The following is a 13,686-nucleotide window of genomic DNA, read 5'->3' on the forward strand; positions in this document are numbered from 1 at the left end:
CCTAGGAAAGAAAAGCAATGTTAATGTGGAACCTGAAAAGGAAAATAATATTAGCAATGTGATAAGAATTTACTTGAATTAAACAATCCTGGACCAAAGCCTCAAGCTATGAGCAGTTCAAGAGGCTTTTATATCTTTTCACCACCACCCCACCACCCACAGCCCACTATCAAAGAGAGAATTCCAGAGGGCAGCAAGCAAAGACCACCTAAAACCCTGTGCTTAAATACGTTAATATTGGTTACTGTGTTCTTAACATGTGTAATTGAATGCTACTTGCAAGTTGCCTTAACAGGATTTCTATCTGGATAGGCAAGATATAAATAATTATAATAAATAAAAAAATTTAAAAATCATGAAACACATAAGAAGCTTTATGGTACATACCAGGGAAACCTAGGTTTCAAGCATGAATGAAATGCTTCACTCCTCACCCCAACAAATACAGACAGTACCAGACTAGTGATTGCTTTAAAAATATATTATGATTTGAAAATGTGAAGCAAATTTCAGCAATCAAGGACAGGTTCATTTGAGAAGGTCAAACCAATTCTCCCCATGCTGATGCTGCCTGGTCTGCTGAATGGAAAATTGGCATCTAAGCTCGTAATACATCTGTGAGACATTTGTTTTATATAAAGTGACTAACAAATGCAATAAATAATTTCAATTTTAAAGTTTCAGCAAAAAGATGGCTGATTCGCACTACTATTCCAAACTAAGAAAATTCATATTTTGAACATTTAGTTATTTTCAAACTGTGGCAACGTCAACTGTATTGGACTTTTAAATTTAGAAAAACACACACTATATTACAGAGTTTTAGTGGGAAATGCATGATGTGGAAGGAGATTTTGCTCTCTCCTATATTAATGGAACTAAACATCATCCAGTTCAATTGTTTGCAGTAGATTTAGGAAAGACAAAACAAGACACTTTCTCAACAAGGCAGAATTACTTCATGGAATCCACTGTTACAAGATCTAGTAATGGTCGCTAGCTCAGATGGCTTTAAGAGGGTACTGGACAAATCATAGAGGAGAGGGTTATGAGCAGTTATTAACCATGGGAAACAACTGGAGTCTCCCTGTTCAGAAGCAAAATACTACTAAATACCTGTTGCTAGGGGTAAAAAATGTGAAAGGCTTATGAAGTTTTCTTCATGTCCTGACATCCTGTTAACCACTGTGGAGAAATAGTTTGCTGCACTAGGTGGACTTCATTATGGTCAGCTATATAAAATCATTTCATAAATGAAAACAATAAATTAATGGACCTTCAGTCTAATGACCCATCAAGGTTCTTCTTAAGGTTTTAATTTAATTTAAATTGTAAGTTTGTTTGTTTGTTTGTTTATTAGCACTATTTCAGAGAAAAGAAACATTTCAATAAAATTGTATCACCACACAACTTTAAGTAACTGCTCCAATGTTATGTGACATAGCATCAATAAATGAACATGCTTCCAGAGTTCCTGGAAAAAGCTTATATGAGCTGAAGTAAAATGGAAACATGTGCTACTCCAGGAATTCACCGCCAACGTTTAACATGAAATGTAACCAGAAATGTAAAATAAAATATAGAAGGCAAGGACTCTAAACTCACAAACACTGATTTTCTGACAGATAAAAAAGATCAGAGAATAAATAAATTATTTTGTGGTTTTTAAAAAGCATGTGTTATCCTGCTGTCCAGGGAGTCATTTGGAATAACAAAAGGTGTCATATATTTTATTGTTAGGTCTTTACTGCAAGAGGTAACAATGCAATCCCACATTATTAAGTCACTCCAGGCAGATATACACACACTTCAACTGTCTTCTTACATGAAAACACATTGATATATTCATAGAATTGCAAAGAATGATCCTGTGAATTCAAAATGCAATTATATATCAGCTATCATGCTGCTTAGAGGCACAGCATCTTGAAAATCTGTAGGACTTTCTGATCTGTAGAAACAGTGTTTTAAAGGAAAAACAAGTATCTGCATTTTAGTGCTTTGTTAAACCTAACTGTAAAAATTCTAACTCAGTATAACAAAACATCTGACAGGTTAGCAAACTGATAGCAAACTGCATTTCTTGAATTAAACTTTTGCTTACCTTTGAAGCAAAATTCTAATAGTTAAGGTTTTAAGAAGATCAAAAAGAGTGGATAAATCAAAGTTCCCAGACCCTGATTCTACCTGAAGGCTGAGAAACTTAAATACACCAAGGTCTCAAAGATACTGAATCTGAATTCCCCACAAAATGGCATGTTTTTGTGCATAGAAGTGTTGAGAGCTGAGACAAGGAAGTAAGGAAAGCCAAGGTTATGTTAATTTAGTAACCCTGTACCCAGGAGAACTGAGATAACTATTTGTTAGGGCTGCCATCATTACCTAGATTTCAAAGGCAGAATTGACGTGGGGGGGGGGCAGTTATGAAAGGCAGAGCTTTGTCCTGGATCTTAGGCAAGTCAAGCACTTTTGGGGGGCATTTTTGTAAAAAAAAAGTTCAACAACTTTATTTGTATATGCAATGGTGATGGTGATTACTAGCTGTGTGGTTTCTCTAGCTGCTTAAAGCTCTACATCCATGTCATCTGCCAGTTCTGTGCACATCTCTTTTATTGAGCTGAAGGTCTTCTCACTAAGTTCCCTTACATCAAATTTCACAAACTGCAGAGCTTGGGTGACTGGCTCTAGCATTCAAGAATTTTTGCTTAAGATCACAAGACAAACAATAAAAGCTGATGTGCAAGAGGTACACAACAACTGGTACAAAAGCTATCTTATCTTGGTGTTGCTTGAGTTGTGATATAGTACTTGTGTCATTTCAATTGGGGTTTAGGCCTGGGTTAGGCATAGAAACTGCTTTGGGTACCCTTTATGATGACATGTGTCAGAGGAAAACAGGGGAAATGTGTCCCTGTTATTTCTCCTTGACCTCTCACCGGCTTTCAATACCATCAGCCATGGTATCCTTCTGGAGCAGCTGCCCAAGTTAGCGATAGTTGGCACCGCTTTGTGGTAGTTCCAGTCCTCCTTGGATGAACATTTCCATAGGATGGTGCTTGAGGAGTGTTCTTTGGTCCTGGGGAGACTTCAATGTGGGATTCCTCAGGGTTTCATTTTATCCCCTATGCTGTTTAACATCTGCATGAAACCACTGAGTGGGGTTATCCAGAGTTTCTGAGTACATTGCTAGCAATCTATATGCTCTACTTGTCATTTACATCTGCAGGTGTGGCAGTGGATGTCCTTGACCATTGTCTTGCAACAATAATGGGATGAAAATCAACAAACTGAAACTCAATCCAGATAAGACTGAGGCACTGTTTGTGGGCGGTTCCCTAGACCAGATGGATGGAAGGTTGCCTGCTCTTAATGGGCTTACACTCCCTCTGAAGGAACAGGTACATAGCTTGGGAGGACTTGTGGGTCCTTTGCTGTTGCTTGAGGCTCAGGTGCCTCAGTCCTGCGGAGTGCCTTCTCTGAGCTTTGGCTAGTGGTCCAGTTGCGCCCCTATCTGGACAGGGATATCCCAACTACTGTTTTCTATGCTCCGGTAAGCTCTAGGTTAGATTACTGCAACATGCTATATGTAGGGCTGTAAGCACGGTTCGAGCATATTACACTGATCCTGGTCTGACTGCACTGAATGCCAATTAGTTTCTGATTAGTTTCAGCTGGCACCTTTATTATGCACCTTTAGGCACCAGGCAAAAACATTCCTTTTCAACCAGGTATCCTATATCCTTTCAAATGTGTTTGAGGGAGGGAGGGAGGGAGGGAGGGAGGTGGAGGGGGCTATTGTTTTGTTTTGTATTATGTATTTTGTGTTTTTATCTTGTATTTTTATGCTGTAAACCACCTTGAGATCTAAGGATGAAAGATAAATTTGATAAATAATAATTATTATAGCTTTCTGTAGGGGTCCAGCATTGTGTTTTAACACACCTGATGGAGGAGTTGCTTTGGATATGTAGTTTGCCATATTCAGCTTTTCCTGTTGTTCAGGTTGGAAAAGTACCGGTAGCTTCCTCAGTATTTTCAGTTGGGATGTTCTGGTGCCCTGCCCCTGTCTATTGCTGGATATTTTCTGCCTCTTTTAAAGCAGACACATTTGGTGCTACTTGCATGATTGCTGAAGAACTCATATCTTCACTATGCGTCTGGAGCTCACTAGCTGTCTTCTGCTTTTTGAACTAGTTGCAGATATCCATAGCTAAAGAAACAAAAGCTCCTCTTCTTTGCTTTCTCTCTAGCAACCTTATATAGAAAGCCCTTCTGCCTTTCAGCCTTCAAGCAATCAAAACAGTAGCACTAAGTCTCTGTTTCCAAATGAAATTATTTTTGCTACCCGTTTCCTGAGAACTACAACTCCTTCGTTCATATTATCTTTGCATTTTGGGGTTTCCAAATTTTTAGAATCAGAATCAGAATTTGATTTCAAATCTTGTAACATTTCCAGAAGCAGCTTTTGTCTGAGCTGCCTCCAGGCCCAGGATCTTTTTCCTTGAGAAAAGTGCAGAGAGTCAAAGTCTGGCAGCCACTCTCAATAGGACCAGTGTCAGAGATCACTCTAAATCTCTTGCTGACTAGCTGGCGTATGTATGTGTGTCTGTGTATATCAAAAGAAATAAATGCATATAATATTTGGGAGTGGGGGTTATTTCAGATGCAAGGGGAAATACCTCTACACAAAAGGGCCTCAAAGAACCTACATTCTCCATGGTCATTTTCACCTCCCGCTGTACCATTTATTCACGGGGTCCCTACCCATCCATTTCTTTTAATTCACTGCATATAGAAATGGTTGCATTGTTACGAGTAAGTATTTGGCAACTAGCCAAATTATTGTTAATTTTTCACTATGTTAGTTTTAAAAATCAAATACATAAATAAGCAATTTTAGAAGGTAGTTCCTACCAGCTCACTGCCAGATCATGTACTTTCAAGGTATTGCTCAACCTATATATTCCAGACTTTAGAGGGCGCAAACATTCTTTTGCACGAGCAAGGTAGGGATTCACTTGAATATCTTCAGGAAACTCTGAATCCTAGAACAAATACACAAATAAGCAAGCATATAAGTAACCCTCCGTGCTTATATAGGTTCTGAACAATATTTGTATTTACAATTTAACCAGAGATGGTAAACACAACAAGCTGGAACCAATGCTTTTTTCTTACATAATGAGATTCACATAAGTAAGAAATACATGTGGAGTCAATTTCATTGAACAGTGTGGTCAAATATTTTCTAAAGATAAGTCAGCAGGCTAGAAAATTTACTATTAACTCTAATTAACCAGGCTAAATAGGCTTTATTAAAAATTGATTGTAATTTAACAATGTCAGGAGAGAATTTGACCTTATATAGTATACCTTAAGCAATAAAAAGAGAGGATTAGAGGGTTTCGAAACTCAATAATGTTTGCAAAATTATCAATCTATAGTTTTAATGTTAAAATAAGGTTAAAGGGGAAAAAAGAAAAAAAATGGTGAAAGGAGGGAAAGTAAAGTTACATTATATTGAGATAAATTACAGAACAAAAATTGGAAAAGATGGAAAGTATTTGCTGAAATAGATAATTGAATTAGAATACAAAAAAGGGAGGTGTGAGGAGGTCAAGGAAATAAGCGAATGATTGGGAAGATTAGTTGTGGGTTTTTTTTCTCTTTCTCTTGTTGTGATGTGTTGTTTTGTTTTTGTTTGGTGTTACTGTTTTTACTTTTGCTTTTTGTAACCCTTGAAAATTTTAATAAATATTATTTAAAAAAACAAAAACAAAATTATCACTCTACATTGTTAAATAGTGATATCATTTAAAAAAGATAACATACAAGTTCCTCTCAAACTACTATCACCCCTGGAGATTTAAAATACCAATTTTTTTAAAAAAAAATCAGTATCTGAATCTCCATGCATAACAAAGATGCTCATTTGTAGCCATTTCATTCTGAAACCCTTCTGGTAGTTGTTCAATTTTATGATTAAACACAAGGAATACACCTAAAGCGATCACATTCTACAACTGCAAAATATGAGGAAGATATAACTTAAAGCCTCAATTCATATTCTACGTCTTCAAAGGATCAGAAAGCGCAAAATAAAATTTCACAAAACTGGCGAAAAAATGAAAGAGGATTATAGCATTCTTGTTCCATTTCCTCATTCTGTCCCTGCTTTTTCCTTATATAACAGAACTATTTGGACATATGGTACAATTTTTGAGGTGCATAACTATAATGGTTATTTCACAAGTTAGCTGTAGCTTAAAAAAAAATGGACCTTGGTTTGACCATGCATTTCTGTTGGAAGGATGGACTGCAGGACATTTACTCAATAGGATGACTTCTCCCACTGGACTGGATAGGCAGGGTCTTTCTTTTGCCTCCTCTTCCAGATTACCTAATCATGGGACCATGGCCAATCAGGGGGAAGCCAAGAGGGTGATTCAACCTGGGCCTCAAACTCAAAGGGGACCTCACCTTCAGACACTTGTTGATTTGGGGTATTTGATAAGGTCTGCAACTTGTGTGGTGTTGTGGTTAAGAGCGGTAGTCTCGTAATCTGGGGAACCGGGTTAGCATCTCCGCTCCTCCACCTGCAGCTGCTGGGTGACCTTGGGCTAGTCACACTTCTCTGAAGTCTCTCAGCCCCACTCACCTCACAGAGTGTTTGTTGTGGGGGAGGAAGGAAAAGGAGAATGTTGTTGTGGGGGAGGAAGGGAAAGGAGAATGCTGCTTTGAGACTCCTTAACGGGAGTGAAAGGCGGGATATCAAGTCCAAACACACACACACACACACACACACACACTCTCTCTCTCTCTTTCTTTCTTTTTATGCACATTGGACAAAAATGTGACACACTCTCAGCTTTAAGCTTCAAATTTAAGAAAATAAGAAAAGTTATCTGGTAAAAGGCTTACTTTTTTGGTAACTGATATAGAGGTTATCATATTAAAGAGCATAAAATGTCAATAAATATTCATTAAAATATATTGGCTCTGATGGTACAAGATGAGATGATGGATGTGTCTTCTCAGATCAGCTGATTATATTAACAAACCTCTCACATATGTGTCTGTGCATGCACCTTATTTTGTGTTCATGTATTGACATTTTTAAATATTTTTTATTATAGCTACGGTCCTCAAAAGATGGAAGTGGCCTAGGCCTCTCTGGACCTCATAAAGTGCACCTTCCCTTGTTTGTGGTTATTCTTGAATCACTGAAGTGGAAATTCACTTAGAGGACTTGGATAATTTTGCATCCCCAAGGAAAAAGATAAACATGTAATGCTAGCTTTCACTCTCTGCCTCTGGCCTTAGGGGTTCTTGAATATCAATAAAGTTCTCCTGTTACCATGACTGGACTCAAGTCTCCAGCTTTACAGTGTCTGCCCTTCCAATGTACGATATGTGAGAAAGCCACAGGATTTTCTGTTACTCACTAAAAAATCTATATTACATCTACAATTACAGTGGTGCCCCGCAAGACGAATGCCTCGCAAAACGAAAAACGCGCTAGACGAAAGGGTTTTCCGTTTTTCGAGGTGCTTCGCAAGACGAATTTCCCTATGGGCTTGCTTCGCAAGACGAAAACGTCTTACGAGTCTTGCGATTTTTTTCGCTCCCCCCCCTTTTTCTAAGCCGCTAAGCCGCTAATAGCCGCTTAGCCACTTTGCCGCTAAGTCGCTAATAGTGCTAATCCGCTAAGCCGCTAATAGGGTTGCTTCGCAAGATGAAAAAACCGCAAGACGAAGAGACTCGCGGAACGGATTCTTTTCGTCTTGCGAGGCACCACTGTATATTATTGTCCAAGAAGGAGGGGAAGGGGAAGACAGGCTGAATTCAAAGTACTCATCAACAGAATGATTTGAAAACATTTGGGGACTGTACTAAACATTTACTAAACACTTTAGCACATCTAGGGGATATATATAAAGGGCATTGTAACAAATAGTGTTGAATGTCCTCCACGTCTCCCGACTCACAGATACAGAGACTTTGGTACACAGGGGTGCTATTGAATCTTCCCATTAGATATGCGGAGGGCATACACTGAATAGGCAAAGCTGTAAATGCTTTTCTAAGTGGTGCCAGTGTGAGATTAATAAAGTACTGCTCCAGGCCAAAAGATGTTTCATATATTGGATACCAGCATGAGTATGCCATCTGGGAAAGTGAATGAAGGTTCCTCCATTTAGAGTCCAAATAATTTTTTTCTTTGATGGGTTGTTTAACGCTATTAAAGGCTCCAAAATTAATTGATTCATTCAATGCCAGAATTTGATTCTTTCTTTTTCTTTCTTTTTTTATTTCTTTCTTTCATATCACTTACAGTGGTAACTCGGGTTAAGAACTTAATTCGTTCTGGAGGTCTGTTCTTAACCGGAAACTGTTCTTAACCTGAAGCACCACTTTAACTAAAGGGGCCTTCTGCTGCTGCCACACTGCCGCCATGCAATTTCTGAAGCAAAGTTCTTAACCCAAGGTAGTATTTCTGGGTTAGCGGAGTCTGTAACCTGAAGCATCTGTAACCCGAGGTACCACTGTATACTAAAATTATAATCTGCCTGTGTTAGCAGAGTCAATATATAATATGTCTTTAAAAATGAAAAGATAACAATGGATTCATACCAATAGGCAAGAAAATGCAACTCTGAAAAACGCAAATGCTGATTTGGGATTGAAACCTTTCCCATTTAAGTTAAGGCCAATGATAAATTTACAGGTACCTCTTTCACATTGAAAGGTTAATGAATCATTCAATTATCAATCATGCTGTTATACCCAGCAGGCTGAGGTCCAGGTGAAGGCTCCGACCTTCTGAACAAGAAATGAGGTCTTCACTCTCACTTTTTATACTGCATCGTCCATGCTTGTGTAGAAAGAGAATATATGAAGTAATTTAAAATAATGTTCATTACCACTTGTGTGGTTTCAAGTGGCATGTTTCTTTCTCCGGGTAGTTTGTTTTTCTCTCTCTTTCTCTCTCTCTCTCTCTCTCTCTCTCTCTCTCTCTCTCACACACACACACACACACACACAGTATTTCAGCCATTTTTGTGAATGGGCCCCCCACCCTCCCCACGGCAGCCATTTTATGACAGCTTCCAAGGCACTCTCTCAAGATTCCAAATGTGCTCATTATCTAATCTTCCAGATTGGGACACTTAGTGTTCATCTCAATGCTAAATTCTCTCCCTTGGAAGGAGGAGAGAGAGAGAGAGAAAGTGGAAGGTTAGCCAGAGAACAGCTCTGACCCAATGAAAACCAGCTCTGCTCTCAAGTTTCTTCCCTTTCATTGAATCACAGAATTGTATAGAGTTGGAAGGAGCCCTTAGGGTAATCTAGTTCAATCCCTTGCAGTGCAGGAATCTCAACTAAAGTATACATTTATATTCTTTTATAATACTGATGGTGATGATGATAATGTTACATTAGCTTCCTAATAAACCTCACGTGACGGGGTGAGCTCCTGTTGCTCGGTCCCAGCTCCTGCCAACCTAGCAGTTCGAAAGCGCGGCAAAAAAAGTGCAAGTAGATAAATAGATACCGCTCCGGCGGGAAGGTAAACGGCGTTTCCATGCACTGCTCTGGTTTTGGTACTCTGTTGAGCCAGATGTGGCTTAGTCATGCTGGCCACATGACCCGGAAAAACCGTCTATGGACAAACGCCGGCTCCCTCGGCCTGTAAAGCGAGATGAGCGCCACAAACCCAGAGTCATCCGGGACTGGACTTAACTGTCAGGGGTCCTTTACCTTTACCTTTTTAAACCTCACACACAAATGTGTGGTGATTTGTGGATGTGCATTTTTCTGGTTGCAAATTTTTGTGCTCATCCAAAAGTATGAGCATAAGCCAAAATAGCTGAAGACCTCTGGTTTAGGATTTGAATGGCATGCTAAACAGTGGCTAATTTAAAATGGAAGTGGAAGATTCCAATCTCCTTGTGGCCACATCAGAGGAAGAATGGGAAGGGGATGAGCATACAAATCGGGGGCTTACTGTGGTTCATGCTCAATATGAATGCAGCCATAGAGCTGAAAACATCTTCAACATGCAGAAAGTGTGTTTGATTGTTAGAAGTGCTATCCTCTAAGCCTTATTTTTCATTTTCAACTTGGGTCAATATAAAGCATGGATATTATACTTCAATATTATGTGTTGCCATTGTTAAAAAAAGGTAGCTGTGAAAGGAAGCCCCATGGAAATACTTTTGAATACAAAAAAAAAAAAAAATCTCATTAAAAAAGTTCTACAATACTTCTTGCAGACACTTTGTAATGCAATGTGATTTAACCATGAGTGCAATTATTTTATAAACATCTGAAATATCAGGGGAAAGTTGAAAATCACTGCAGAAAAAAGAGCACAGTAAAAATTTTATTATATACTACACCTTGCTTAGCTTGCTAATAAAACTCATAAAAATCATCCACAAAGGCAGTGGCTACATAAATCCACCTTATTCAACTTTATAACCCTGACAGATTTTCTTTTCTTTCTTTTTTAATAAACATAAAGATAATATGCAGTAGATAGTAAAAGTTAGATTAATTAAAAAAGCCATTGTAAAACTGCAGTAACTTCATAGACAATGACAACTGTGCTCATCCAACTGTTCATACAAAGCTTGAGTAATAATGCCAACAGTAAAATGAAAACTGAAACTGCTCCTGATACAGTCCCAGTTTTAAAGGTCTGTTAAAGCAAGTGAAACTTTCTTCAGCTGCTGCTTATTCTGCAGAGATGAAATGAGAAGCAAAATGCTACAGCTACAGCTGTTTCTTTTCTGCTTGACATAATCTCCCAATCTGAAGCCACATGAACAATGCCAGGAAACATCTCACAAGACATCATACTCTAAAAAGTATGTCAAATAAATTCTGATGACCTTTCCAAATGGTGATTTTCTATTATTATAGCAGTTTGTATATTTTTTATGACACAACAGACACAGGAAATCAAGGAATAAGATCAGATGTGAGAATGTTTTGTAAGAAATCTTATATGCATAAGGCTAATTTACAATACTCTTTAGATTATTAAAATCATTATTGTTTATTGGTATGTCATTACATGCCTAGTTACCTATGCATAAGTCACATTTGAATCAATGAGATTAGTCTTAAAGATGAAAGGATTGCACCCCCTTTCCTACGTCTGAAATAAGTAGGAGCCCCCTATGCACAGATGAAGCTTCAAAAAGTGCCTTCGTATTCACTATGGTGTCAAGAATACCATTGGTTGGGAAGCCCATTCCTGCAGAGCTCTGAATCAGTAGCTTAATACTAGGTGTCTCTTGGCTCAGTAAGTAAAAGTAAACGCCAAAGCAGCTGGCAATTTCTGTTGCTCATGTGCTGGTAACCTCCATTACTGCAATGTGCTCTATGTGAGGCTGCTCTTGAGCTTCACTTGGAAGCAGTGGCCGAGATTCTTGCTCCAGCACTGGGGGCAGAAAGCAGGCGGGAGTGTGGCTGGTGTGCATCCCGGGGGCGTGGCACACATCCCAGGGGTGTGGTGCGTGTCCCAGGGGCATGGCGCACGTCCTGGGGGCATAGTGCACTGCCCGGAGCACGGTGCGCGTCCTGGAGGCGTGACACGCTGTCTGCGGGGGCATGGCGCCCAGTGGGGCGGCAGACGCAATGGCAGCCCACCGGGATCGTGGTGCCAGGGGTGATGCGCTCCCCCTGCCCCTCTCTTTCTCTGCTTGGAAGCTGCAGCTACTGCGGAATGTAGGAGATGGACTGCTTGTTGGGACAGAACATCCCCATCTCAGAATGTTGCTGTTGTAAGAATTGCACTCACTGCCAAGTAGCTAACAGGCTATGTTCAAGGAGATGGTACAGATGTCCAGAAGTCCTATGCAGCTTGGGACCCGAATACCTGAAAGATTGCTGCACCCCAATCAATCACTGCACTCTACCGGAGAGGACGTCCTGCAGATGCTCTCTTATCCGGAGAGCCATTCCACCAGGACCGTACCCCTTTGAGCTCAATTTCATTGCATTTCAGGCCCTTTTACTGTCTTTTTGACACTTGTTGAACACTTTCCTATTTCAGCAAAACTTCTAAGTGGACATTTATTTACCCCGGTTGCTATCAGTAGTAGATTTGAAATTATTTTTATATATGTAATTGTTTTATGTAGGTGATATTCAACTATATTTTACTCCTAATAGACCCAAAAGACCTTGCTTTGTCATGTTTATTAATTTCAGTGGGTCTGCTCTGAATAAAACTAAGTTGAAAACTACCAGTGTGTTTTCTTGTATTGTGAAATTGCTTTCAGATGCCTCATTATTATATAGATATATAATAATTATCTAGAATTGTAGGCCTGCTACATGTTGAACGCTTGAAGTGGTAGTGGAGTAGATTTTTTACAATGCCAGATTTTATTATGACTGATATGGTTCCATCTATATGAAGGTACTACACTTTAATAGACCTATTGGCATCCACTGTTTTCCTATCAATCCATACAAATGTCATATGCTGCATTTGGTGGAGTCTTAAGGTCAGATCCAACAAAGATGCTGTGCTAGTGGAAACCATTGAAATGAGTCCCACTAGCTCAACAGGATTCCCCACCCCACCCCTTTGCCTGTGTGTTCCTACTCCCTCACCAAATCTGCTTTGGGGGGCAGGGTATACCTCCAGAACAGCACACAGGGGGAGAAAAGGAGATAGGTGACAGAATAATTCGCTTATTATCACTACTTTGAATTCCACCCTTGATTGTCTTTAAATCTTTTCCTCCTCCTACTCAAATTGGGAGGAACATTTTTTTAAGAAAGAAAAAACAGCCAAAGCCTTCCATGCAACTATAGAAGGCTTTCAAAGGATTGAGAGGTTTGGGTTTTCTTTTACATAAAGTTGTCCAGAAGGGGAAGAATATTTTCCCCTCAACTATATTTCATAGGTGAGACTATTTATAAAAGGGCAGTCAAAAAAATCAATCTGTAGCAGCTAACATTTTTTCCTATATTAGTACAGCCAGTATGCTATGGGTGCAGACTGCATGAAAACAAGCAGAGGGACAGAACAGCAGTCATCCCTTGATCAGTCCCCCACACAGCATGCCGATCACATCCCTGAGGAAGAAGAGAAAGCCTCTTAAGAGAGCAGGCAATCTGGGTGTGCACTCTGGGCCATGCAGCACTGATGTCTGATTCTCGCAGCAGAAAACAGCATGCGTAATTGGCCAACTGTAAAGGTTTAGTGAACCAAGGTTGATGAGTCCACAAATGAGTGACAAGTATTCTGCTGGAAATCTTGTGTGACATACCTGGACTGACTGAATATACGGGGTATCATCAGCTGAAGCAGATGTATCCAGAACGGTGTCTGGCAGATAACAAAGGCTGGCATGCAGTCAAGTAAATGCCGTTCTGCCCAAATGGCAAGGTAAGAGGAACAATGGCATCTACACAATTGCAGGAAAGGCATACATGGCAAGGAAAAAAAGGCCAAGATTGTTCCAATGAATTGATGTTACATGGCCACCACTGGCATACATCTGGTAAATATGTGAGGTGCTGGGGTGAATCAGAATCACAGTATCCAGTATCAGAAGCAGGCAGCACCAGCTGCAAAGCTCAGAAACGTTCTGTACTGAGGCTGAACAGAAACATGGGAATAAGCATCATTTAGCTTCACAAACATGGCAAAGAACGCATATA

The 13,686-nt window shown here is 39.6% G+C and overlaps 1 protein-coding gene across 2 annotated transcripts in view; it reads right to left on the reverse strand.

The window, feature by feature from the left end:
• SPAG16 (sperm associated antigen 16) overlaps nucleotides 1-13,686 on the reverse strand; it is a 444,848-nt gene that overhangs the window by 360,454 nt on the left and 70,708 nt on the right. For both annotated transcript variants that reach the window (XM_081878176.1, XM_081878175.1), the window contains exon 10: nucleotides 4,915-5,045. In XM_081878176.1, the coding sequence (XP_081734302.1) occupies nucleotides 4,915-5,045 (131 nt within the window). The remainder of the gene's footprint in view (nucleotides 1-4,914; nucleotides 5,046-13,686) is intronic.

This window comes from Podarcis erhardii, assembly GCF_964252035.2.
Source record: "Podarcis erhardii genome assembly, chromosome: 1".
In the NCBI taxonomy this organism is placed as follows: Eukaryota; Metazoa; Chordata; class Lepidosauria; order Squamata; family Lacertidae; genus Podarcis; species Podarcis erhardii.